Source organism: Xylocopa sonorina, chromosome 3 (assembly GCF_050948175.1).
Source record: "Xylocopa sonorina isolate GNS202 chromosome 3, iyXylSono1_principal, whole genome shotgun sequence".
Lineage (NCBI taxonomy): Eukaryota > Metazoa > Arthropoda > Insecta > Hymenoptera > Apidae > Xylocopa > Xylocopa sonorina.
This window is the reverse complement of record NC_135195.1, coordinates 5,496,441-5,520,499: the sequence shown is the minus strand read 5'-3', so window position 1 is coordinate 5,520,499 and position 24,059 is coordinate 5,496,441. Positions and strand designations below refer to the sequence as shown.

The 24,059-nt window shown below is 39.5% G+C and overlaps 2 protein-coding genes across 4 annotated transcripts in view; both read right to left on the bottom strand.

The window, feature by feature from the left end:
* The window catches only part of LOC143422168 (uncharacterized), a 153,037-nt gene that overhangs the window by 63,732 nt on the left and 65,246 nt on the right, over window positions 1-24,059 (bottom strand). The gene's annotated exons all lie outside the window — the stretch shown is intronic.
* The window catches only part of LOC143422166 (uncharacterized), a 58,637-nt gene that overhangs the window by 9,053 nt on the left and 25,525 nt on the right, over window positions 1-24,059 (bottom strand). For all 3 annotated transcript variants that reach the window (XM_076892620.1, XM_076892619.1, XM_076892618.1), the window contains one exon: window positions 12,033-12,299. In XM_076892620.1, the coding sequence (XP_076748735.1) occupies window positions 12,033-12,195 (163 nt within the window). In that variant the 5' untranslated portion in view covers window positions 12,196-12,299. The remainder of the gene's footprint in view (window positions 1-12,032; window positions 12,300-24,059) is intronic.

Genomic DNA, 24,059 nt, shown 5'->3' with positions numbered 1-24,059 from the left:
TCCGTGAAAATATTGCTCGCGATTGGACTCTGGATATTCATGCAAATTGATATATATCTCTGGAAACACAATTAAAGAAATGAAATCTAAATAGAAATTCGCTCGCCTCGTGTATTTTATTCTTCGACAATTTATGCAAACACCGTGTTTATTTTATACGCGGTTTCTTGCAAATGTCAATAACGATCGGTGTCGAAAATACGTTTCATTTGCACCCGTTCCAAGGCAACATCGAACACGATAAATGTAGCGAATATTTAAGCGTTCGCTTTCAAATGACGCATTCAAGTGTTTACTTTCAGATTCCAGGCGCATTGGTAAAGCTGCTTGTATACCTGCTCGCGTTTCGTGCACTGCAAACATTGCGTGTACACCGAAAAAAAAAAACAAAGTGTATCGAAACTATTTTTTTTTTGGCGTGGCCAATAATGAGTTCGCGGACTCGAATCGCGAAAACACGTTCGATCTATCCGCTGATTTTCATCTTGAATATTTTTAACGAACATGTACATTCGTATTTTTTGTCTCGTCGTTTTCCAATCTCGCGATAAATGATTGAAATCGAACCCCAGGGGGGAACTCGTGACACATACTTTATAAGGTAATCAGTTTAATCTGGGTCGTTTCTTAATCAGAAAATTCTCCAGCCGCTGAATTGGAAATTGGCCGGGAATAAATTTTCATTGGATTAGTCGGAGTTTGGCAAACGCGTACTCTAAGCACAAAGTAGAGCGATCGAATCATTCGAGATTAAAAATGGAATTGAAAGAATACAAGATCGCTAAATAAATAAATAATTACATCTAAAATGCTGGTAACGCGAATAATCAATTATTTACCTTTTTATTTAGCTTGACAGCTAATTATAGGGTCTTACAGAATCTCGAATAAAAATTCTCCCAGCAGTCTATTCATTGTCACGACTGAAAACCAATTTCGGTAACAAAAATTCATTTCCTGTCGCGTAAAAAAATGTCTGCCGGACGTTCTGCAATTTCGAAAGTAGCCACATAATTTTTCCTCGTCCTTCTTTTTATGTTTCGCGAATTTATGTCGCAAAAAGAGCCATTAGCAATAAAGGAGATGGCTCGAGTAATGGTTGGTAGTGATGCATGTAATCCTTGGTAAGTTGCCAGTTTTCTGATATAATCGTTGTTAAAACAGCACTTTGATTCTTCTCGCTGCAGTAAATCAATCTAACCCTGCTTATCTCGATATCGTTTCGATTAAGAATTGTTTAAAATTTAAAATATTGCGTAATATATTATATCTGACACTACAATAAACAGCAGAGCTTCCTTAACAATTTAATAATTAGATTCTGCGCTTGAAATGATCATTGCTCTATTTACTGTGTTTCATTTAACGAAGCAATTATTGTTTTATTTAACGAGACGCTTCCCACCGATTGAACTTTGCCGGCGACATTATGCTTCGAAGCTTATTACCCCGTTAAATAATGAATTATTTGTAATAGCTGAGTAAATTCAGTAATAGCCAGTTATAACGTTCTGTTTGCTCTTTCTTGGCCCGCTTTCGCGAATGTTCGCGTTGAAAATGGCTCTTGAACAAAGTCCGGGGACTACACGTAATTCCAGTTTAATTAGTCAGTTTTAGTGGCAATTTATTGTAAGAAGAGCGCCATTACCGAGAGTAACAGGGACAGAATCCACCCAAGTATAAAACCACCCGGCATTAGAATCGCGATCCTAAAATATTTCTACCCGAGGTCGCTATCCCTTACAAATTTGAAAATCTCCAACGAATAATCAACACATATTTTCATATCCCATATTTTTCAGTCAAACTAATTAAAAGGATAAAGAATTCTAACGGTGAAACAATAGAGTGATTAGAAATATGCTAAACGCGTTTTTTTTTGAGAAATGAAATGAATGTAAAATACCCTTATTCTGCACAAAAGGTGTTTTTCAAGTGTTGTAACATAAACTCGATTGAAACATAAATAGAATTAAGTTACTTTTAAAATAGGCAACTTAAAGTATCGACAAACACTTAGCGTATTTTCTATTCGAATTCGAAAATAGTCTTTAAAAATGGTACCTTTATTTCATGCTTGGCAGAACTTTGTGCCTAACTAGCAGCGTTTCACGTGAAATCTGACAAGCGCGTAGTCATAATTTAGCACCATTCATGGTACATCGGTGCAAATAGCGTTAAACTGTGCGCGCAAGAAAATTCAATTCACATAGTTGGCTCAGAAAAATGTCAATGCGTTCGTAAAAAAAAGTTCATACACGCGTGTCGTAATTTCTTCGCAGAACGAAGATGTGCCTGGAAAAATCGAATTAAAAACGATCACGATTAAATACAGCAAAGGTGAGGTGTATTTCTCGTGCATTTTTCTCAAGGTTCCCCAGGAACGTGAAACATTCATGGAAGCTACCAGTAACTTGACATTCTCCAGTTTTTCACCTGCAACGCGATATTCCAAGCATTTTTCGGCACTTGCGTGTATTCTCGAAGGCACGTCGCAGCCGCGTAAAAAAGAAGAATTACCATTTCGAATGAAACGTTGACAGAGTGCATTAGCATCCGTTCTAACAACATCCTTGAGCGTTATGCAATTGCAAATACGAAGAACGAAGTACCTTGAGAAAATCGAAACCATTTAAACCTATAAACCTCATCTTAATTTGAAATCTTTTTTTACTACGAAAATAATATCGTGGATAATCGTTAGAACACTATGTATACCACTTTTTCCTTCCATTACAGTTTATAGAAAATACTGAGAATGAGCTGATATGAGTTATGCAATTTCAAGTATGAAAAATGTAGTACCTTAAAGAAATAGGAACAATTGCAAACTATAAATCTGATCTAAATTTGAAATTAATCTTCTACTATGAAAATAATATTTAAATCACTGTATATTGGTTTTTCTTACTGTACGGCTTGTACAGAATACTGGAAACAAACGACGATACTGGTAATAAAGTGAGCACGATGCAACGTTAATTATTAAAGCTAACTTTATGACGCAATATGCAAATGAGCATCGCAAATGCGACTTGCTAGAAACTCCAGCTGAAACCACGTCCGAGAGGAAACGTTTCGCCTGTGAATCGAAGTGTAGTACCTATTTCGAAAGCCGCGCAAAATATTACGAATAAAGGTGGCCCCCGTCAATGGTTTCACTTTAAACATAATTTCCGGGTAGCCGCAAGCGCATCCTGTTGTGCAGCGAATCGCCGGAAACGGCCAACAGAAAATAGAATTCCGTCGGTCGTTCGGGGAACGATACGAATAAAAATCGTTGAACCTGTCCGCGTAATTCGACGACAATGACACGAGAAAAGCCCAGGAGAAAACAGTTTAACTGGTCGTAAGCAACGTGCAAAGTGTTGCAACTTGGAGAAATGTTTCCTTACGACGAATCACATCGCCTTCGCATTTCTCGAATCAAATTCACAGCATAGAAATTTGTTTTAATTTCAGATTTCAGATACGAGTTTTACTATATCTTAAAGGTGTTTTAAAATTTGTAGTTAATTTTTAAGGAATTATTTGATCGATTAATATATCGATTGCTTCGGATTTCTGAATTAGATATATATATGAAAACAATATTAACGAATATTATTACATTTATTCATATACGAGCCATTTATTTTGAAAGTGGTCAAAGTCCATTTAAAAAAACTCAAGCAAGCTATTTTAATTTTTACATTTCTACATTATCATTTGATTTTGAAGCAAATTGCAAATTATATATTTAAAATCAATAATTTTTAAAATAGTTTAATTCATATTCAGCCATCGAAAACATATCATAGTTTAAACAACGTTAATAACAATAATTGGGTCGACAAATTACACACCTTTAGAAACACAAAATACGTTATACTATCATTTCACTAGTTACCAATATTTATAAATCTATTCAAACCCAACCCTCAAATATCGATTTGAACATATATAGTATAAACAGCCCTAAACCACTTTCAAATGAAATCAGCTGACGTACAAGCAAGTAGCATCTACTCTGGAATGGTTTAAAGCCATCGAAAACATATTACTATTTAAACGGCGTTAATAACAATAATTGTGTCGACAAATTACACACCTTTAGAAACACAAACTACATTATACTATCATTTCACTAGTTACCAATATTTCCAAATCTATTCAAACGCGAACCCTCAAATATCTCAATTTGAACCTATATACAAACAGCCTTAAGCCACTTTCAAATGAAATCAGCTGACGTACAAGCAAGTACAACAGAATCTACTCGAGAATGACTGAAAATTGCTCAGAGACGATTACCAGCGACGTCCTCGTTCGAAGGAGAGCAGTAAATCAAAACGAAGGGGCGGGTGACAACGGTGATGGGATGGAAAGCGGTGAATGGGCGAGATCGGGGTGAGAGCGCGCGTTTTCACCCCAAGCATGGGCGACGGTTTCGAGCGAGACACCGTCGCGCTGATAAACGATGGCAACGCGCGGCCAGAACGGAAGTCCCGATAGGCGCGGATGCTTTCATGCTGATTACCGATATTTTCCTCGAGGCGAGGGTAACCGTGCAGCCATTGGTAGAAGTGTCGCGACGCCGGCGAACGGGTGTAACGAGATTAGTTAGTCGCCGGGAATGAACGAAGGACGAACCGCGCGGCTAAGTACCCTCGTCTCGTCGAAGACGCCATCGCCGTGCTATACCAGCTGCCGCTGAATAATTCATGCCAACACTTTAATTATGTTGCCAACTTTTATCGACGCGAATCAATTCTTCACGCCGCCTCGTTGAGCATCGCGGTCGCTAATCTCGCTGCGAGCGTCGTTCGAGATTCTATGCTGCTGGGAACCACGCGGTTACGATTGCGCGTAGTTACATTAGGAATTTGAATAATTTTTATTTCTGTTTCGAGTAAATGGGAGAAGAGAATGTTACGTTGCATGAAATAAAATTGATGAAAATTAATAGTAAAGAAGAATCGAAGGATCGTCAAGAGTGGCAATCATCGTGTGTCACTCGTGATGAATTATTTCTAAGTTAACCAGTTAATTGTGGAATCGAGGTTTAAAAATACCTCACGAAGCGTCTAATTAAATCAGACAATGACACGTATACACGTCGAACGCAAACAAAAAACTTCCATTCTGAATTTTACGAGAAACATAGATTAAACGAGGAAATAATTACGTTTCTTCTCGACGAAGATGAACAATTATATCCGTCTATCGCGTTGAAATAAAGTTTCAGATTTACGTGTATAAACCGTGTGCAAACTTCTATCTACGTAAAAGATACTTTTAACCGATTAAAAGATTAACTCCGCAAAAGAAATGAAACGAAAAAGGAATAGAATCAGCCAGCTTGGTCCACGGCCAGCTTGTTATCATCTGCAATACGATGCAATGAAATATCATTATTCCTCTCACGCGTGTGTACAAAATACAGGGCGCAGAAATGAAAATTTATACCAGCGTCGCGCAACCCCTAATTCGCGTTAAGAGTACACGCGTATCTCACTCGTTAGCAGCTACTCGTTCCGTTTTTCACTCTGTCCTCAGGATTACGAAACAGCTCGAAATCGCGTCCGTCACGCGTCAATTTGGCCGATCGATTCCTCGTTGGGCCTCGCAATCGGCGTCGATCGTTTCGTGGCGAGGGTGCACCGGCTCCCCGAGGCGTGTCGGACGCGCGTCATCAATCATCGACGTGCGTGGCACGCGAAAACGGGAGAAGCCGCAGATGTCCGACTACTCGTCGTTAACGCGGGGGACTCGCCCTCCTCGGTCCTCTCCGATAAGACACTTTAACCCGGGCACGCGTGTAAAGTGCGTACACGTGCACCGCTGTCGTCGCGACGCGGCTGCTTAACAGAACGCCTCGAACGGGCCACCAGAGCGGATTCTCTCTTCGACTTTTTTTTCTTTCGACGCTTCGTTCAACCCCTTCGTCCTTTTATAGTTGCATCGCGACCATCATCTCGCCCCTGACATTTATGTAAGAAATTTATTTTTAATAACTGTGGGTAAACTGTGAGGTTGCATATTTTTTTTTTTTAATTAATGTATTTTTAGTCTTCCGCTCTGGATCTTTTCTTAATTCTCTACATTTACTACTTTTCTTTCGATCATTTCTGTAGCGGAAATATGATTTGAACGATGTTCAGCCAGCAGTTGACTTATTGCAGGCTTGTGGGGTAATAATTTTCAAGCAATTGTGCATTTTGAGTGAGAAGTCAGATCTTGGGTATTATCGTAGGTGATTGAATTCTTGAAAAATACAACACGCGTGCTATTCTTCGCAGAAGGAAACGAAGCGTGATATTTGGAATCGGTTTGAAGAGAAATGTGTGCATCTTCGCGAGAGGAACTGCTTCTTCTCTTAACGCACGCTGAATTAACTTCTTCCAGGACATTGATGCACAATCTTATTTCAATGACATATTCGTAAAATGTCCTCGTATTTATGTGACGCCAGAATTATTCTTTAGAACAGATATAAATGTCCAATGAAAACTTATTGCGTATGAGAATAACTTTCAATCGTTTTGTTTTATGTAAAAAACTATTCCCAGCGTACGTGGGCGTTTTCCAATAGTGGATCGATCTACATCCAATGGTTGCAGACAATTCTGCAAGTATATGACATAGATCAAACTCAAGCCATTTCTCAAGTTTCTCATTTTGGAACTTTTGCATTGCACCATTGTATTCTTTGTCGTTGACATCGAATCATCACTTTTGAAGCATTGAAACCAATGTCTGCAAGTTAATTTTGCTGAAACGTGGTCGCTGTAATATCCACAAGCAAACATCAGTTTTCTTCAGCGCTTTTCTTCAAAAGATAGTATACTTATTGTTCACACTCGAATCAAAGTCTCGTACCGCGTTCAACAACTCATATATACACGTTTCAAATCTATGTTAATTAAGAAAGGATGCAAACGCTACTATTAATCCCACCAAAAGGAAAACTACTAAAACGACTAACTCCCATATCGAATACTCTGAGACTGAACGAAAGTTAACAGAATTTGACGATCTTATTACAGTCACAGGGGCTGCACGGTTAAACTACAGACGTAAAGCGATGTAGAAAACGACGAGAGTCTCGATAAATGTTTGCATACGAGGCAGAATTCTTGCACGTATAAAAATCGATACGGTGGTCGATTTAATTTCAAGTACTCGCGTGCAGAGCGTAGCTTGGGCGGAATTAAAAATGACCAGGGCGCTGGGCAACCGCGGACGCGACCGCATAATCTATCCGCGAGGGGTAAAAACCACTCCGCCTGTGGAACCCTCTGAACCGCGTTCCCATGCAAACCGCGCGGCGACGGCCGCGCAAAACACTCGACGAAATCGTGCACGCCATTTAAGACGGGAATGGCGTTTTCGCATGCTCGAATACGTGACTTCCATGCGTGGTCCCACCAACAGACCGTTTCCCCCGTTCCGATTCGCTTCTTCTTATTTCATTATCTTAACGTTCCTCCGCATTTTACGTACGCGCGATCGATCTTATCGCGTCCGCTTCCCGATTGTCACTTTTTTTTTCAAACCGCGCGCGCGCGCGCGCCATTTCGAATGGCGATTTCATTGGTAAACGCGGGATACGTGACGAATATGCCCTCCTGTTCGCTGCCAACGACTGCCACCATCGTTCATTTGTACGTAATGACGGCCAATTCCCGTTTTTACGCCGCGCAACGACGGTCTGTCGGCCCGTTTCGACGCGCGACGACAATTCAGCGGCACTTCGAGCGAGCACCGGACAATTTCGATCGAAATCGCGTTTCTACGCGTCCATCGTAAAATATACGCGCGTTGCCACGCTTTTAACAATGCGTTCCAAATGCATAGTTACTCGTGACGAGATTTTATTTACTCTAGCGGATAGTAGTAGTAGATTTTATTTGCCAAGCCCTCGAATTTTTTTTTTATTAAAATCGCTTTTTCTAGTGAACGAAATGTGTACAAAAAGTATCGATTTAAATCCTCAAATGTAGTTGAGTCTAATAGAAACGAATCTAATAGAAATAAGTTGTAACGTACTCAGTTTTATCAGGACGGATCTCCATCGTTTTTCTGTATGCAACCGATAATCCAGTTACATGAAACGTATCATTAAAAAAGGAATCGTGAATACGTTATTAAGGCGTTCTCTTTTAAATAACACTGGTAGTTACAGGCATAAATCCGCTATGTAGGTACGATATTCCTCTGTCCTCCTTTTCTTCATCGTACTACTACGTGGCATTTTTCATTTAAACGCAATATAAAAAAATGAAACACTGCGAAAGTAGCGATAATCCTCTTAGAACAAAATTTCCATATGCAATAACTTCCTAAACTGAACTGATAACTCTCGTTAACAATATAGAAGAGTTTACTGCACATCTAAAAATGGAATGTCTCTAAAAGAAGAATACTAATTATCGATAACTTCTAAATTCTCAACACTCGAACCATTCTACCAAGAACACGATATCACAATTAAGTAAAATGATCGACAACCGACCATAGTTTCCCCTCAACCTCAGTCGAGTCATTAATCCCCATCGAAACTAAAATTGACGTGGACTCTCCACAGTGAATGCTACATGTGTTAGTCAAATCCACGTTCGTTTCACGAATCATCCACGTCGGTCACGGTAGCCGATGACACGTGTTCGACGCACTCTTAACGGACTTTTCGTTGGAAACAGCCACAGGCTACGATAATAGCGAGCCACGACAGCAGATAAGAAAAGGGATGAGCGGACAGAAACTCGAAGCCCGCCACGGATCGACACGAAAGCGTGTCGAACTGCAAGGTGCGTCGAACGAACGTCACGGGACAGTATATGATTCGTGCAATTTTCCGGGGCGAGTAAAAATCGTCGCGGAACAAAAATGAGAAAAGTTTCGCGGACCAATTCGCCGCTGCGAAGTTACGCTTTTTTTTTTTTTTTGCCTTCTCTGAATACCTCGCGAGCGTTTCCTACCTTTCGCATCGCTGCTACAATTTTCATGGCGCTCGCTGGGAAATATTAGCAGAAAATTGCAATAACAGGATGGAATGCAATAAAAACGCATAGAACTACGCGCGTCGACCAGGCGAAAATACCAATTGAAACTCGAGTATTGAGATATCGCGGTAATCAAGTTTCGTGGGACCATGTGCTCGGGGGTAAACGAGCGGAAAATTAGAAAAACCGTGGGAGACGTTTCGAACAATGAAGTGGAAACGTAAGAGCGATGGAAACGGTCGCAATTTAGGAGATGCTTCGCGAGAAAGAACTTTTAAAGTGCATTGCATTAAGCGCAAGATCTCTGCTTTTCTCGTTTTCTAAGTACCAACTCGGTTAAACACTTTTACACTTTGATGGTCGGGTACGAAGAAAACAGTTAAACCTTTAAATCGTTTCTATATAAGACATTAACAATTAAAATTAATTACTATGCATTTATATTTGAAGATGTACCAATTACAGGCTTATGGTATGTCAGCTTATAAAATGATGAAATACTTGCTTGTAGATGCAGATATCGATTCAAATCCAAGTACTATAAACTCTATTCTGTTAAAATATAGTTTACTTCAATCATGCGTGTCAAAATGATGTTAAACATTGATTCATCTTCGCTACAGTCAATCCTCGACTTACACGATTTAAAGAAAAAAAGAAAAATTCGATTTCAGTTGTTTAATTCACAGAAATTATTAACCTAATTTTGGAAATAGTACAACGTTTCTAAATCTATTCAATATATTGGCGATGCCTTGAATCAAATTACAATATCTACCATGAATATGGAATAAACTCATCCCCTAAGTGGTTGAGAAGAGTATTACACCAACTGAAGAAGTTGTAATTATTCAAGATCTTGTTGAAATAACCGAAGAACTAAATTTAAATCTGGAGGAAGAGGATTTCTATAATTTGATTGACAGTCACTCAACAGAAATGAGCAACAATGTATGAATGGAACTTGAGGACCGCCGAAAAGAAGATCCTTTCTCAGAAGAAGAGAAATTAATTAAACAACTGAAACAATTTAAAACTGCGAAGATGGGTGAATATTTAAGTATCATCTGAGATTAATTAGCTTAGCAAAAAATGCTAAATTCCGTGCTTTCCTCGACTTACCCAAAAACCTTCGAAACCAATCAATCGCATTTTATAACTAAGTAATAATAAATACCCCTCAAGTATTTATAAAACAACAATTTGTACTTCTAAAAGAGCACAATACATAGTTCGAAGAAGCCCAGAGAAACAGATGCAACAGACCAAGCTCGGTACTTGATCATCTCCTAAACAATTCGACTGTCCATCTCGAAAACGATGAAATCCTCGCGAAACTCTCCAACCGCGCTCCTTCCGCTGGCGCTTTGGTTAATAAATAATTCATGCCCGTGAACGGAACAGTTGCATTACTCGAAAGACGAGCGTGGCAACTTTCGAGAGCCACCCGAAGAGCATGATAGATTCCATCGCCAAATACAGAGAACGCGCATTGTGACGATGTCTGCGCGCGCCTGGCAGGTTGTTAAAGATCGGCGCGAAGGGGAAGAAAAAAAGGACGAGCAACGAGCCGCGCGAGAGCGTCGTAAAAAAAGGATAATTAATGACGATAACGGTGAAGGGCGATGATAGAACGGTCCGATCGATAGGTGGCTTCGTTCAAGGATAAAACGTTGCCCCGCTCGAAGGTTGCGCGGCGTAAATGACGAGGAGCTATTACGAATCGCGGGAGTCCGTGGCCGTGTCCCCCGTCGATTTCCGGTTAAGTAACTTTTAATTAAAACGCGGCTCTCCCGCGCAGCGATCTCGATCTCGCGTTACTCGCGACCTCGATCCACGGATTCGAGCGACGACCCGCGGGAAAGTAACTGTCGCGGAACAACCAGCTCGGTAATGACGATCGCAATTGCATTTCGTTGCTCCCGATTCGAAGTTAGAAGCCGCTGCAACGATTTAACGAGCGATGGGCCAACGTCGCGCCGACGCGTCGCTTCGCTCGCGATCCTTTTCTCGGTTAATTGAACGCACCGCCGGAAATCGACTGGAAAAAAGCTCGCGGACGAGATGTCGCGTTAACGCGACGTTAATCCTTAACGGTTAAGTCCGTTGCCGGGTAGGAGCGCGAATTTGTTCGACGTCGTTCGTTCAATGAATGCTGAATATGCATGTGTTCTGACAAAAGAATTTCATGTTTAATTTTATAATAGATACTTGGTAATTAAATGTGATATTGAGCTGATTTTTTAGAGCAACTCTATGTCCTTTTTTCTTTTCAGAATGGATTTTGCAGACAATTTGATTGTGGATATGAGAAGCTATAATTCAAAGTCAATATTTGTTATGATTCGTATCTCGATATATATAAAGTAAACTACGTTTTAATACAATAGCATTTATCGTGTCTTAGCAAATGAGTTAAATAAAATTTGAAGTACTTGGATTCGACTTGATATTTGCATTGACAAGCAGATAATAGATACATTTTAAAACATAAATAGTAACTAATTTCAATCGTTAATATCCTGTATGTAATTAGAAATACGATCATTTTATTCCCACCGATCATAAAAGTACAAAAACGTTTAACCAAATGGTACTCATAAAACATTACGATGCGAATAATAAATCGACATACGATCCACCCTTTTGCACCCAGTCGCTATCGTACAATCGATAACACACTATCAAAATTCATATCACTAAATACCAATTTCCATTCGCACTTGCCACCCGTTTAATACCAAGTACCACTCTCCTGGAACACCCTCAAAGGCAGCTTCTCTTCCGCCGCTCCTTTCATCGAACCGGATGCTCGCCAAGGAAAAATCGTACTTGATATAAATACCTTGCTCCTCGATCAAAGCGTCTTTTTATAAATCGCGTTACCTCCAGGTTCTCAGGGAAAGAGCAGACCGCGGTTCAAAAGGGCGGAAGGGAGACGGAAAGGGTTGAAAAGTGGTCACACCTCGGCCTTCACCTTCAGTTCGCGCGACACGTGGCGAAAGAGGGGTTGTTGCGAGCGTTTAATAATAAGCTCGAGCTTACCAGTGTGATCAGTGTGTCGTTGATGGTTCCTGACGTAAGGGGGTGCCGGATGCCTGGTCTGCATATTCCAATAGCTGTTCCGGCTGTTCCCGAAATTATTTACCCGCGGCTGCTGCGAGGGCGAAGTCTGCTTGCAAGGCAACCTGGCCATGGCAGTCATCATTTTCTTACCAAACCCCGAAAACAACAGCCGATTCGATCAGTTCATCGGTGTCCCGGTTTGTTCCGCCGCCGTTTCAACCCCATTTTCGAGCGATCGTCTGCTCCCTGAAAGAAACAGCTACGGTTAATGTCGATACGGATGATTGATGATTGAGTTGTTGTTTTTGAAACTGATGCAAGTCCATTTCTTCTTCTATCGAGATAATTAAGGGATTGCGTTTGAATCGATTTAAAAATATTGGCGAACGTTCATCGATTCGATGGACGTTTTCAACGTTTAAACTTGTTTAATTTTATTATGCGATGATAATTGATAATAGTGTTGAAGAAGGAAACGATCTTCTTAGCTGCGAATTGACTTATATCACTTTCGATAATAGTAAATTAGAAACAATTGAGCAAATTTAAGTCCATATTTTTATAGAAGTTGGCTTCCCTCAAATGGACTTTTTAATGTGAGAAAATAATCGTTAAAATAAGTTTATTAAGAATTAATTTCAGTTATATTATAGGAGAAGATATAAATCATTTTTATATGTTTTATACTGCATTCATTTCTTCAGATCATTATGGTAACGATAGTACTTTGGAGTTTCTATTTATGTGTACTAATGTATACTAATTAATTGTTTCTATTAATATTGACATATCGATTGTCGATGGCCTATGGCATTTAACGTGTTAATAGCTTATGAATATTATAATCTTATTCACACGTTCACATCGACAAGCTAACAAGAATCCTCATATTTTATATATCACCACACATCACCAATTTTCATCCTAAAAAACGATACTACTAATACTATTTATCCACAATACCCGAAAATATCAGGCAAGAGTGAAATTATGCGTTCATCGTGCATCGAAATTAACGGAAATTGAACGTATAGCGCAAAGTTGACTAAACGCGAGGGTCTAATTGGGGATGATCCAACGATCGCGTCGGATGAAGTGCATCCCTCCGAGAGTTACGTTCGCCATAAGCACATTGGTTACCGTAATCCGTACCAACTATGTCACGTAATAACGGCCACTGTCGCACACGTGTCACGATTAATTACGATCAACCGATATTACGTAACGGCGGTACTAAAATCATGGGACTTGTTTATCTGTACTTAACATTTCGTAGAGCAGAATCGTAATTGGCCGCGCGTTGCAACTGTGCAGACGTGTCGAACGCGTTGAATTTCGAAACGCGGGCCAGCACCACCTGCCAGCCGTGATTAAACCGCTGGTTCGCTGTTAATTCGTTGAATTATGCAGTTTCCACAGGCACTCGCGAGGCGAAAGACAATTCTGACGATATCGAGGAGCGTCGTCGCGACTCGTCGCGCCTCGATTACAATGCTCAAGCGGTCCCGACTCGCGACACTGTTAAAATGTCCTCCGCTTCTCGTTTACACCGACACGGTCCGCCCCGAATCCAATTACGATCGCGTCGAATATTGTTATTTCAATCGCGGCCTGTTCAGACCGCAATTGAATCACCGATGTAAATGAAACGCGGCAAAAGGAGTAGGAATTATTGGACCCGACGCTCGAACGGATCCCACGCTTTCGATAAACTTTTATGGCTTTACCAAGAAATTCCGTGCAATGATATTATTCTTGTTTAGTGATTGGCGATCTGCTCGTTCAGCGAGTGTCGTAAACGAGTATTAATACTCGTCTATCGCGGAAAGAGGGGAAAAACGTTCATTTAAATTCGTTTTGTCAACTTGCTGTTGGCGCTTACCATTATGAAATACTCTTACGAGACTATCAATTATTCTTTTATTAATATATATAAAATTGTATAGGATATTTATTAATGTAAGACAATTGCAAGATATTTGAAAGATCGATAGGTCTTTTAAGCTGAGATGTTATTCTAAGGACGAATGATGAACAGCTGACTCGTTGGTTCGCACACATTCGCTCTTGCTCACGTTCTAGAATATTCTAAATTATTGATTAACTAACAAAAAGATAATTTCATTGTCCCTCGATATTATTAAGTAAAGAAGCGAACAACTTTCCGCGCAACGAACAACGCGTTACTTAATACGTTTCATGCTTCGAAATCTTGAAAATTACAAAAGTGAACGCAGCACGAATAACTTCAATATCCGTTTACGATCATATACGACAGTGCAATTTCAGAACGTTAAAAACAACCGACTATCGATCCTTTTTTTACTCTGCTACCAGAAAGCTCTTCTGGATTTGAAATACCGTGGCTGTTGTTAGCAATATTGGTCTCGACGTATTCATCTCTTCCATAGAGAAAAATAGAATATTATTCGAAACACGTGGCATCGATATCCACGTTTTACCAAATTTTCAACGATAGTGATGATAAATTCTAAAAAAAAAAAAAGAAGAGACTCTTCCACTGAAAACTGAAAAGGCAAATAATTTAAATGAACATTAATTTCTGTAGATCGAATAATTTTTCAAGCGTATCGATCAGTTGGCAACAAGCAGCGTTTCTAGCGACGCTCGAAACGAGATCGAGCCGCGCGTCGCGAAAGATGTTGGCGCAATTAAAATGGCCGGCATAAATCAAGTCGAACGGCGAGAACAGTGAAAGCCCTCGACCCGAGCATCTTCGTAACAGATTACCAGCCGCGTAACTGTTCTAGGAAAACACGGGACACGTGGTGAAAGCGATCGAGCGGACGTTCCAAAAGTAAACGAAAACTGTAACGTCAGATGTCGACGGGAAAAATGAAACGGCCGACAAGCTGACTTTCCTCCGAAAGCTCTTAAGTGCTTCCCGCGATGAAAGTTGCCCCCTTTCAATATCGCGGTTTCGCGAATCGATCAATGGCGCCGCGTTACGGTGCACACCGGGTGATACTGGTAAACGAAACGAACCCTAACTCTGCGACGATGGAAATTGAAAAAGGGCATTTCATTAAGTGAAATTGAATGGCGACTAACGCGAAGACGCGCGATGGTTCCGTTGACTAAGAAGATGGAGGCGTTTCGAGTATCTTAAGCTCGTTTTCTCTTTTTAACAATCGCATGTAATTATTTAAATATTTAATATATTTAATATATTTTATTCTTTGTAAACAGTAACCAGTTTATATAAAAAAGTATTTTAATTCCATTATGACAATTAAGATATGGCTATATTTAAATTATTTCCAACGATATGTAAAGTTTTTTTTGTAAAAAAAAAAAAAACGTGTATAGTATAGAGGTAACGAGATAAAGTCGTGTACAACTTTGTGTCACGTGCAAGCCAATATTACGCGATGCCACACGAGACACAATTTAATTTAGTCTAATGTAATGAAACTTTTTCCATCATCCACTATTTTCATCGGGTTATAGCCTCTAGCCCAGTTACCAGAATCACCTTGTACGAGGATATCGAGCGAGTAGGACGAGTAACAAAATTTTCCTAATCAAGCGAGACAAAATTGACGAAGGATATACTGGCGATAGGGGACATTTAATTAGGACTTTGTTTCTCACAAAGTAGCGCGCGTATATTCTTTTCTTCTAAATGTTAATAATTAATGTCACTTTCTAGCGTCGCTTAAAACAAAAAGAAATGAATAGAGATTAGAATCTGCGTTAATGACACGGTTGGCGCAATGAAAGAGCGCAATTTTATCGTTCGTTTTCCCTTCTTACGTTCGACGCGATATTATGCGATCTTTTTTTCTATAATAATCGATATCTGCGCCTGCAGCGAGTGTCGCGAAGAACGTTAAAACAAAGATATCGAGGGGAGCAAATATATGCTGTGCGAGATGTGGAAGGCAAGAGCAATCGACCGATTAGATCGACGAGACAGGACTCGAAGACGGATCTATCGCTTCTCAGGTGACTGCGTTATCGATCAAACACGTCGGATGTACGTGCGCAGATGATCGACAAGTGTCGACACTTGAACGCACACCTCGAATGCGCATTAACCGAGGGCACTCGAAATGTTCATTAACAAAATTGAAGTCGAGGAGTCCTCTGTCAATTGGTAATCTAATAACGGGAGTCTGTGCCCGCCGCCCGAGGCAACAGAAAGCAAATGGCGTTCGGTTCCATTTGTTGCAGGCAAATAGAGTAAAATGAGTGACGCAAGACTGAAACTTTTAAGCTTAAGTCACTTTTTCTAGAGAATTAAGGTGAACGGTACCGTTGCTCGCAACTTTAACGATATTTCATGACTTTATCTCAACACAATCCTTGGGAAAATCTGTTTGAAGAAAAAAGACAAGGAACGTAGACCAACGCCAAGTTAATTGGCTAAAAGTTCAATGGATAACATTTTACCGTGATATTACCCTCCAAAATGTTTTGTGAACTAACTTTAAGTCAACTTCTAACTTTGAAATGGTCATTGAAAAGAAGAAGATCAAAATGATCTTCGCAAATAGAAACAGATCCTTTATACGCTGGTACTTGTTCTGTTACAACAGCGAAATATAAAGATATGATGGATTTGTATCATTATATACTTCCAATATACTAGCTATTTTAAAAATTTCGAACGAAATACGATTTTTGAGGACTCGATCACTCCTATTAACGACGACAAGAACGATCAAATTGAACTGATCCACTTTTACATGAAATATATTATAATTATGAATTACTTATACTTATCTATGTTTCAAAATGTTGAATTAAAAAATTCTTGAACAAATCTTTGTATGAAATACATGACATAAATTACTATTATTATATGTGTAATTTATTCGTCAATTTTCTTAAATCATTCTCCTCTCAAACATCAATTCAGTAAACTACATCAGACAAAATTAACACAAGTCAGCAATTTTTCTAAGCTACTCATTCCGAAAGCGGCATACATCACTTAATCCTAATGAAACACGACGATTTTCCAATGACTCCACGAAAATTACTTATACTATAGAAAATATAAATATCCTCAAAAGTTGGCATCAACCTTTCAAAACATATTAAAATGCAAACCTTTAAATATACACATAGCTTAAAAAAAAAAAAAAACAAAGACGACTTGCGCCACTTTCAGAATAACCAGCTCGTATCACGATCGCACCAGAATAAAACGATACATGACTTTGCACCCGCGAAATTAGGAACGCGACGAGAACGGATTTGAATTCGACACGCGAGGATCGCGCACGACGGATCTCGATCCATCACAGCTGGCAAAACGCGCAGAAACCGAACAAATTTGTTTGACAGCCGGCAATTCTTTCATGCCGTCTCGCGGCGCGAGTGGCTTGTTGCTCGTCTCGCCAGAAATCCTCTTCGTAACGCGCAAAAATTCCATCGCGATGATCATTACCGAGTTGTTCTTCCGCGTTGCTCCGCCGCGCTGTTACACTCGGGATGATCCCTGGAACGATGATTCCCCGTGCAATCTCGTAAATGACACGGACGAACGAACGAACGGATGGTTGGGTCGTACGTAACGAATCAAAGTCGAACGACTCGGTTACGATAGGGCGGGCTTGGTTATCGCCGAACGAGCAACGATATCATTCCGCTGGGAAGCCTGTTATTTCGATGATTACATTAACGAGCGACGCGAGAGCAACGAACGTGTTGGTTCCAGTTGGTTTCGAATATGTTTTTTAGAAAATGGGAGAAACGGTGCATTTAAAATGTCAGGGAAATTGTGTTTGGAAGTCGTAAGATATTTGTATTTGAACTTAGCAGGCGATGTAGAAGTGATTAGGGGTTGCTTGTGTTTTTTAATAATAGTTGGAACTAAAGAGAAATAAGATTTAGTTTGAACACGAATGAAGGTCCTCGATTTTACTTTTGATGAGTTACTCTAGATATGGTATCCATTTTCGTTTCAATGGAAGAGTTTAAATCGATTATTAGTAAAGTCGATCATGGATAGAGATCTAAAGAAGATTGATATATCCTAAAAATGATTCTCATAAGCGTTTGTTATTTTTATTCTCAAATATAGAGTCTACCTTGATGTAGAAAATTACATAAATGTCGACTTAAATGAAGAATAAGTACTTCGAATGCTTTTTATTACTTTCTGATCGACTTCCACGCCTCGTTTTTACAATATCAAAATTTTATGTTAATCAAGAACTTATTACTATATGCAAAAGCGATAGGAAATCTACTACACGTGTGGTTGCAGTCACCTGATATACCATCGCTTCGAATAATTGCACGGTTTCATCTCTAATTAATGAATTCGTTTCATATCTGTTGTATTATTAAAAAGCAGATTTAATGAATATCCTCGTAATTAAAATTCCAATATTATACGTACTGTACAAATTCCAAGTGTATTACGTGGATATAAAGGGAACGAAATGGAAGTACGTATGATCGATGCCTGGGATACTGATGAAACTTCATTCGGTTATACTATAGGGTGAACATAGACTACCCTTATTATCTTCCTTTCTCGTGAACCCTCGTCTCGGAGAAAAATGACAGAGGACTGCCAAATACGATGTAGAGGTATTCAATGATGTATAACTCTTTGACTATGACAGACTTTGAGACGCGCCAGTTGTACCATACGATAAGAATTCATTCGTAATGTACACTGTTAAGCTTTTCGTTAATTTTAATTTCGATTAAACGATTAAAACAAAAATTAACCACAATCCTAATCCATACCTTCGTAAACAAACGAAACTCCCCCTTACGATAAATCGATGATAAATAACAGAACGAAAACTGAAGCAGCTGATCGTGGAACTAGAAGTATTCAATCATGTATAACTCTTTGAATACGACAGACTTTGAGACGCGCCAGTTGTACCATACGATAAGAATTCATTCGTGATGTACACTGTTGTTAAGCTATTCATTAATTTTAATTACGATTGAAGAATTAAAACAAACATTAACCACAACCCTAATCTGTACCTTCGTGAATAAACAAAACTCGCGTTACATTAATTTTATGACAGATTACAAAACGAAATGAAACAGCTGATCGTGAAACTAGAAGTATTCAATCATGTACAACTCTTCGACTACGACAGACTTTGAGACGCGCCAGTTGTACCATACGATAAAAATTCATTCGTGATGTACGCTGTTAAGCTATTCATTAATTTTAATTACGATTGAAGAATTAAAACAAACATTAACCACAACCCTAATCTGTACCTTCGTGAATAAACAAAACTCGCGTTACATTAATTTTATGACAGATTACAAAACGAAATGAAACAGCTGATCGTGAAACTAGAAGTATTCAATCATGTACAACTCTTCGACTACGACAGACTTTGAGACGCGCCAGTTGTACCATACGATAAGAATTCATTCGTGATGTACACTGTTGTTAAGCTATTCATTAATTTTAATCGCGATTGAAGAATTAAAACAAATATTAACCACAACCCTAATCATGACAAATAACAGAACGAAAAATGAGACAGCTGATCGTGCAACGATCGCGACGGAGCGCGCGAACTCGAATTTCGCGAGCGAAGCCACCGTGGTCGATCCACCCTTATTGGATTGGGACGCCATCGCGCGTCGAGGGTAAAAACAGCGTCGACAGAACGGCTCTATCTTCACGCGCTGGCAGAGGAAAGAGAGACACGCAGTCTAGGACAAAAGCTGCGCGATAAACACCGTCCCTCGAGATGAATCACGCTCTCGCGACCAGTGCCGTTCTACGAAATCACGTATCGACCAAGAAGGGGTTACACGCGCTGTTAACAGAGGCGAATATTATCACTGGCTGAGAAACGCCCCGCGTTGGACGTGAACGGGGATGTGTGGCCACGTCCAACCACCGTTTGACACGCGTCCGCACGAGAACACCGATTTATCAGACGCTCAGCGTCTCTCGTCTTATCTGTCAGCTGCAACGAACGAGACGCTGCGATAGGGGTGCCGGAATTGTCTTCGATCAACTTTCGATCGGATAAGAGTCTCGTCCGTGAAAGGAGTCTGGCTTTGCTCGGTGGTTTTCAGTCTAGTCGCCTCGAGGACCGTCGAGTTCAGTTTTAATGGACAAATGAAGATTCCTGTGTTTGGAGGGGTGTAATTTACTCGAATACGTTAGGAAGAAATATAAAATTATTTTATCTTGTAAAATTGTACTGCGTAATGTACTCTATACTCGTTTGAAAGTCTTAAAATGGTGCTTGAATCGGTTTTAGAGTAAGAATTTTTATTATTCTATTAAGTATTCTAATTTCCGTTTTGCTAAATCTCAGTGATTTCAAATGTATTACTTACAATTTGCTTCAAAATCAAAGGATAACTTAAAGATGTAATTTTTATTATTCTATTAACTATTCTAATTTCCGTTTTGCTGAATCTCAGTGATTTGAAATGTATTGCTTACAATTTGCTTTAAAATGAAAGGATAATGTAGAGATGTAACTATTAAAATAGCTAGCCTGAATTCTCGAAAATGAACTTGGACCACTTTCAAAATAAATAGGTCATACACGCGTGCCTATGGAAATTAAACAATCATTTGTTAAGAATCTCTTAAAGTAAAAGTTATTTTTTATAATGAAAAATCAGTTCAAGAATCGTAGCGTCCTATCGTTGAAGAGTATCTATTAAAGTTCAGTATAATTTTGCTATAAAATAAAACTTATGACTTCGATCGTGTATTTGCTGAATAATTAAGTTGATACACCAAATCCACAATTGTAATGTTAATTTTGAATATTGACTAAAACCGTATCAATTTGTGTGCCAAGAACACTTTTAGTCTCCAGAGCACCATTGCAAAAAAGATTAAGGGGGCGTACAAAAGGATTCTGATGCATACTGGTGCGTCATTATTTTTAACTGGAACGAAACGAAATTTCGAGATCCGCGAAGAGCACAAAGGAAGATAACTCGAATGAATATTTGAAAACTCGTCCGAATGAAGGAACCAAATTAAAAATAAAAAGATTAAGACTCTTTGAATCGAGCATGCTCAACGGAGTATTTGAATTTCGCTTAAGTAATTCAAAGAGAGGGTAAACTCATGCGAAGTCTTTTTTAATATTCCGTTTCTATAAAAGCACAGCCCAAATAATAAATCTCGAAACTGAGAAACTAACAGTGACAATATTACTCGCAAGGTCTTCGATAATCGTGGTATTAGTATATTTTTAGACGCGAATGCAAATTAACGTGTCGCCGCTGCAAAACCAGTTTTTCGAGTTAAATACGCTCAAAACTACGAAATCGAGTCATTCGATTACAGTTACTCTTCGTCGTTTCCAAAAAAAAAAGGAAATTAAGCTTTCGCATTTATTTACATTTCAACTTTAACATTTTAACAAGATGTACGCGATAAAAAAAAGTTATATTTAACACCATATAAGCGAATAATAATACAACTTCTGTACAATTTCTGAAAATACCAGTAAAATATATTAATTACGAAAGAAATTATTGCACTTTTACCACACATACGTTAAAGTATCTTTGAATAAACAAAAACCCAAATATACATAAAAAACTTATGAAAAACAGTCCTCTGCGAACGTGTTAATATTCCACAGGAGCAAAACTCTTGCCTGGAGTTCAAGTGTCTGGATTTCATAATTTACACATACGTGGACGATACACGTTGGATGGGCCAAGTGATTAATAGGTCATTATTCATAATGTCCGGCCATTATGAATAACGGCCGAAACGGTCGAGCAGCCTGATAAGTATTGATTAATTTATTAAATTGCCCGGAGACATCGTGGACGAAGCTAAAACCCTTCACGAGCGGATTCGAGTCGAGCCAACTCGCGTGCACGCGCGCGAAGAAAGCTGCAGGAGATGAACACACACGGTCGATGAAATTTTCCAGCGTACATTTTCTGTTAAATTGACATTTTAAACGTGCAGCGAGCGCACGCTCCACCCGGTTACACACGCGAATACGAGCATCGCTAATTCCGTCCCTCAAAGGCCTCCGTCCTGCTCTTCTTGCGTCGCGCGAGCTTCTCCTTTGACTGCGACGCGATGGCCGGGGCCTTCGTCCACAGCCGTAAACTCTATTTTACCCGTGGACGTGAGAAAAAAACGTTCGTTTACGCTCGCGATATTCTTCTACCGAGGAATCGCCGTGGGCAAAGGTGAAAAGGCAGCGTGGAAAAATGGAAAAGCGATACAAAGTGGACGCGTGCGCGCGCGTGCGGTAACAAATGCGTTTGACAAGTGAAACGTGTCGGGCCTTTCGGATAATCGTGTATATCGAGAGAAAATTCCTTTGGTAAATTCGTACGAACCAGCTTTTATTCGAATGGAACGAACGATTGATATATTACTCCCTTAATGCAATCTGACAATGGATTTAAAACGGTCGACGTCGTTCTTTTGCTGAGATGTTAGTTTCAAATGGGGTTGAGTATTTTCTGATGTACGAGATGTTCGCGAGATGAAACGGGGTAATTATGGAGAACGAAATAAAACGAAAACCACGAGCGATGTAATCATGCTGAAGGTTCTAAGAAAATTCTTTGCGTACGCTAGAATAGTAAGAGTCCATAATCCAGTGGCGACGTGGTACAAGTTCCACGTACAGCCACATAGCAATTCGCCACGCGTTAGATCGCCTTATAGACCTTTACTATACGCAATTTTTCGAATCGTTTCCTACGAGTACAAAGCTTCAATCGTAATTTTGTTATTCACCATTCTCACTTAATTTTGCTCTCTAAACTGTTCTCTTTCTCTCTGTCCCCTCGCTTGTAACAAAACGCCTCAAAGAAGACCAAACGTTAATTTCAAGATAAATTAAATACAAAACAAAGATTACTTCTTCTCGTGTATAAATTTAAACGCAGAGAAGTCGAGGAAATAAAAGAAAGGTATGAGTTACGCGAAATGCAACGCTATCTCAGACATCGGTTTCATTGCTTTACTGAAAATGCATCGTACGCTAACGGCAAGGCACGCCGCGAGCAGCTGTTCCGTTCCTGAACCGTGAATTTCTTTTCATTGGAAAATTAGCTCGTTCGATTCGACGAAGCGAAAAAGGTTGCGAAACGGCTCGCGCGAGCATACACGTCGTGCAACAGGAACTAACGAGCACTCCGGTTCCCCAGACACGCGTCGAAACACTTAACGCTCGCTACGATCGTTCCATCGTTTGAAGAACAGCCGAAATTTCCCAAACTTTCACTGAAACCTCGGTTCACGCGATAAACGACAAACCTTCGTGACTGAGAATGATTCTCAACGAGGTGGAAACAATCAAACTCGTGGACGGACGCTTTAACGAAAATCGAGGGATGAAATCGAGAAGGGGTGAAATCTGTTAGGTGTGACTGAAAGTCGAATGAAAATTGATTACGGTCCTTCGTTGCGTGGGTGGATATTTATCGAAGTTTGTTAATTCGCTGGATAATTAAACGGCAAATTTGCTTACGAAAATATGGACCGATATCAAATGGAGTGGAAGGTCATCGAATGGGGTGGAATGTATAGTTGAAATTTGAACGAGTAAATTTCCGCGCGTTATCGAATCGTTTAATTGCATTATTCTCTGTTTGCCTCTCTTTAATCTCGAAACACCAAAACTACAGTATTTAACGTGCTCAGCGTTAATTAATATTTATTACGTTACTCTATTATATCACTGATACGTACTTGGAAATATTGGTTTACTGCTCATTTGTTTCAGATTTCATTTCGTGCTTTAATTATTCCTGTATCTTTGGTCTTGTAAACAATAATGTCTCGACTAATTAAATTTCTAAAAACCAAATAACTTTTCATGAAACGTAATCCATGCATGTTTCTATCGCGACGCTGCAAATAATATTTATTTATCCTAATTAAAGAAAACAAACATGTTTATATAACAGTAGAATTAGCGCCAGGAAAAGGGTAATAAGCAATTAAAAGCTGTGGGCGTTTCACGAAATCCTAGCGTCATAAATCATATCCTTTCTCCGCACGTGCGAATGCACCGCATTACC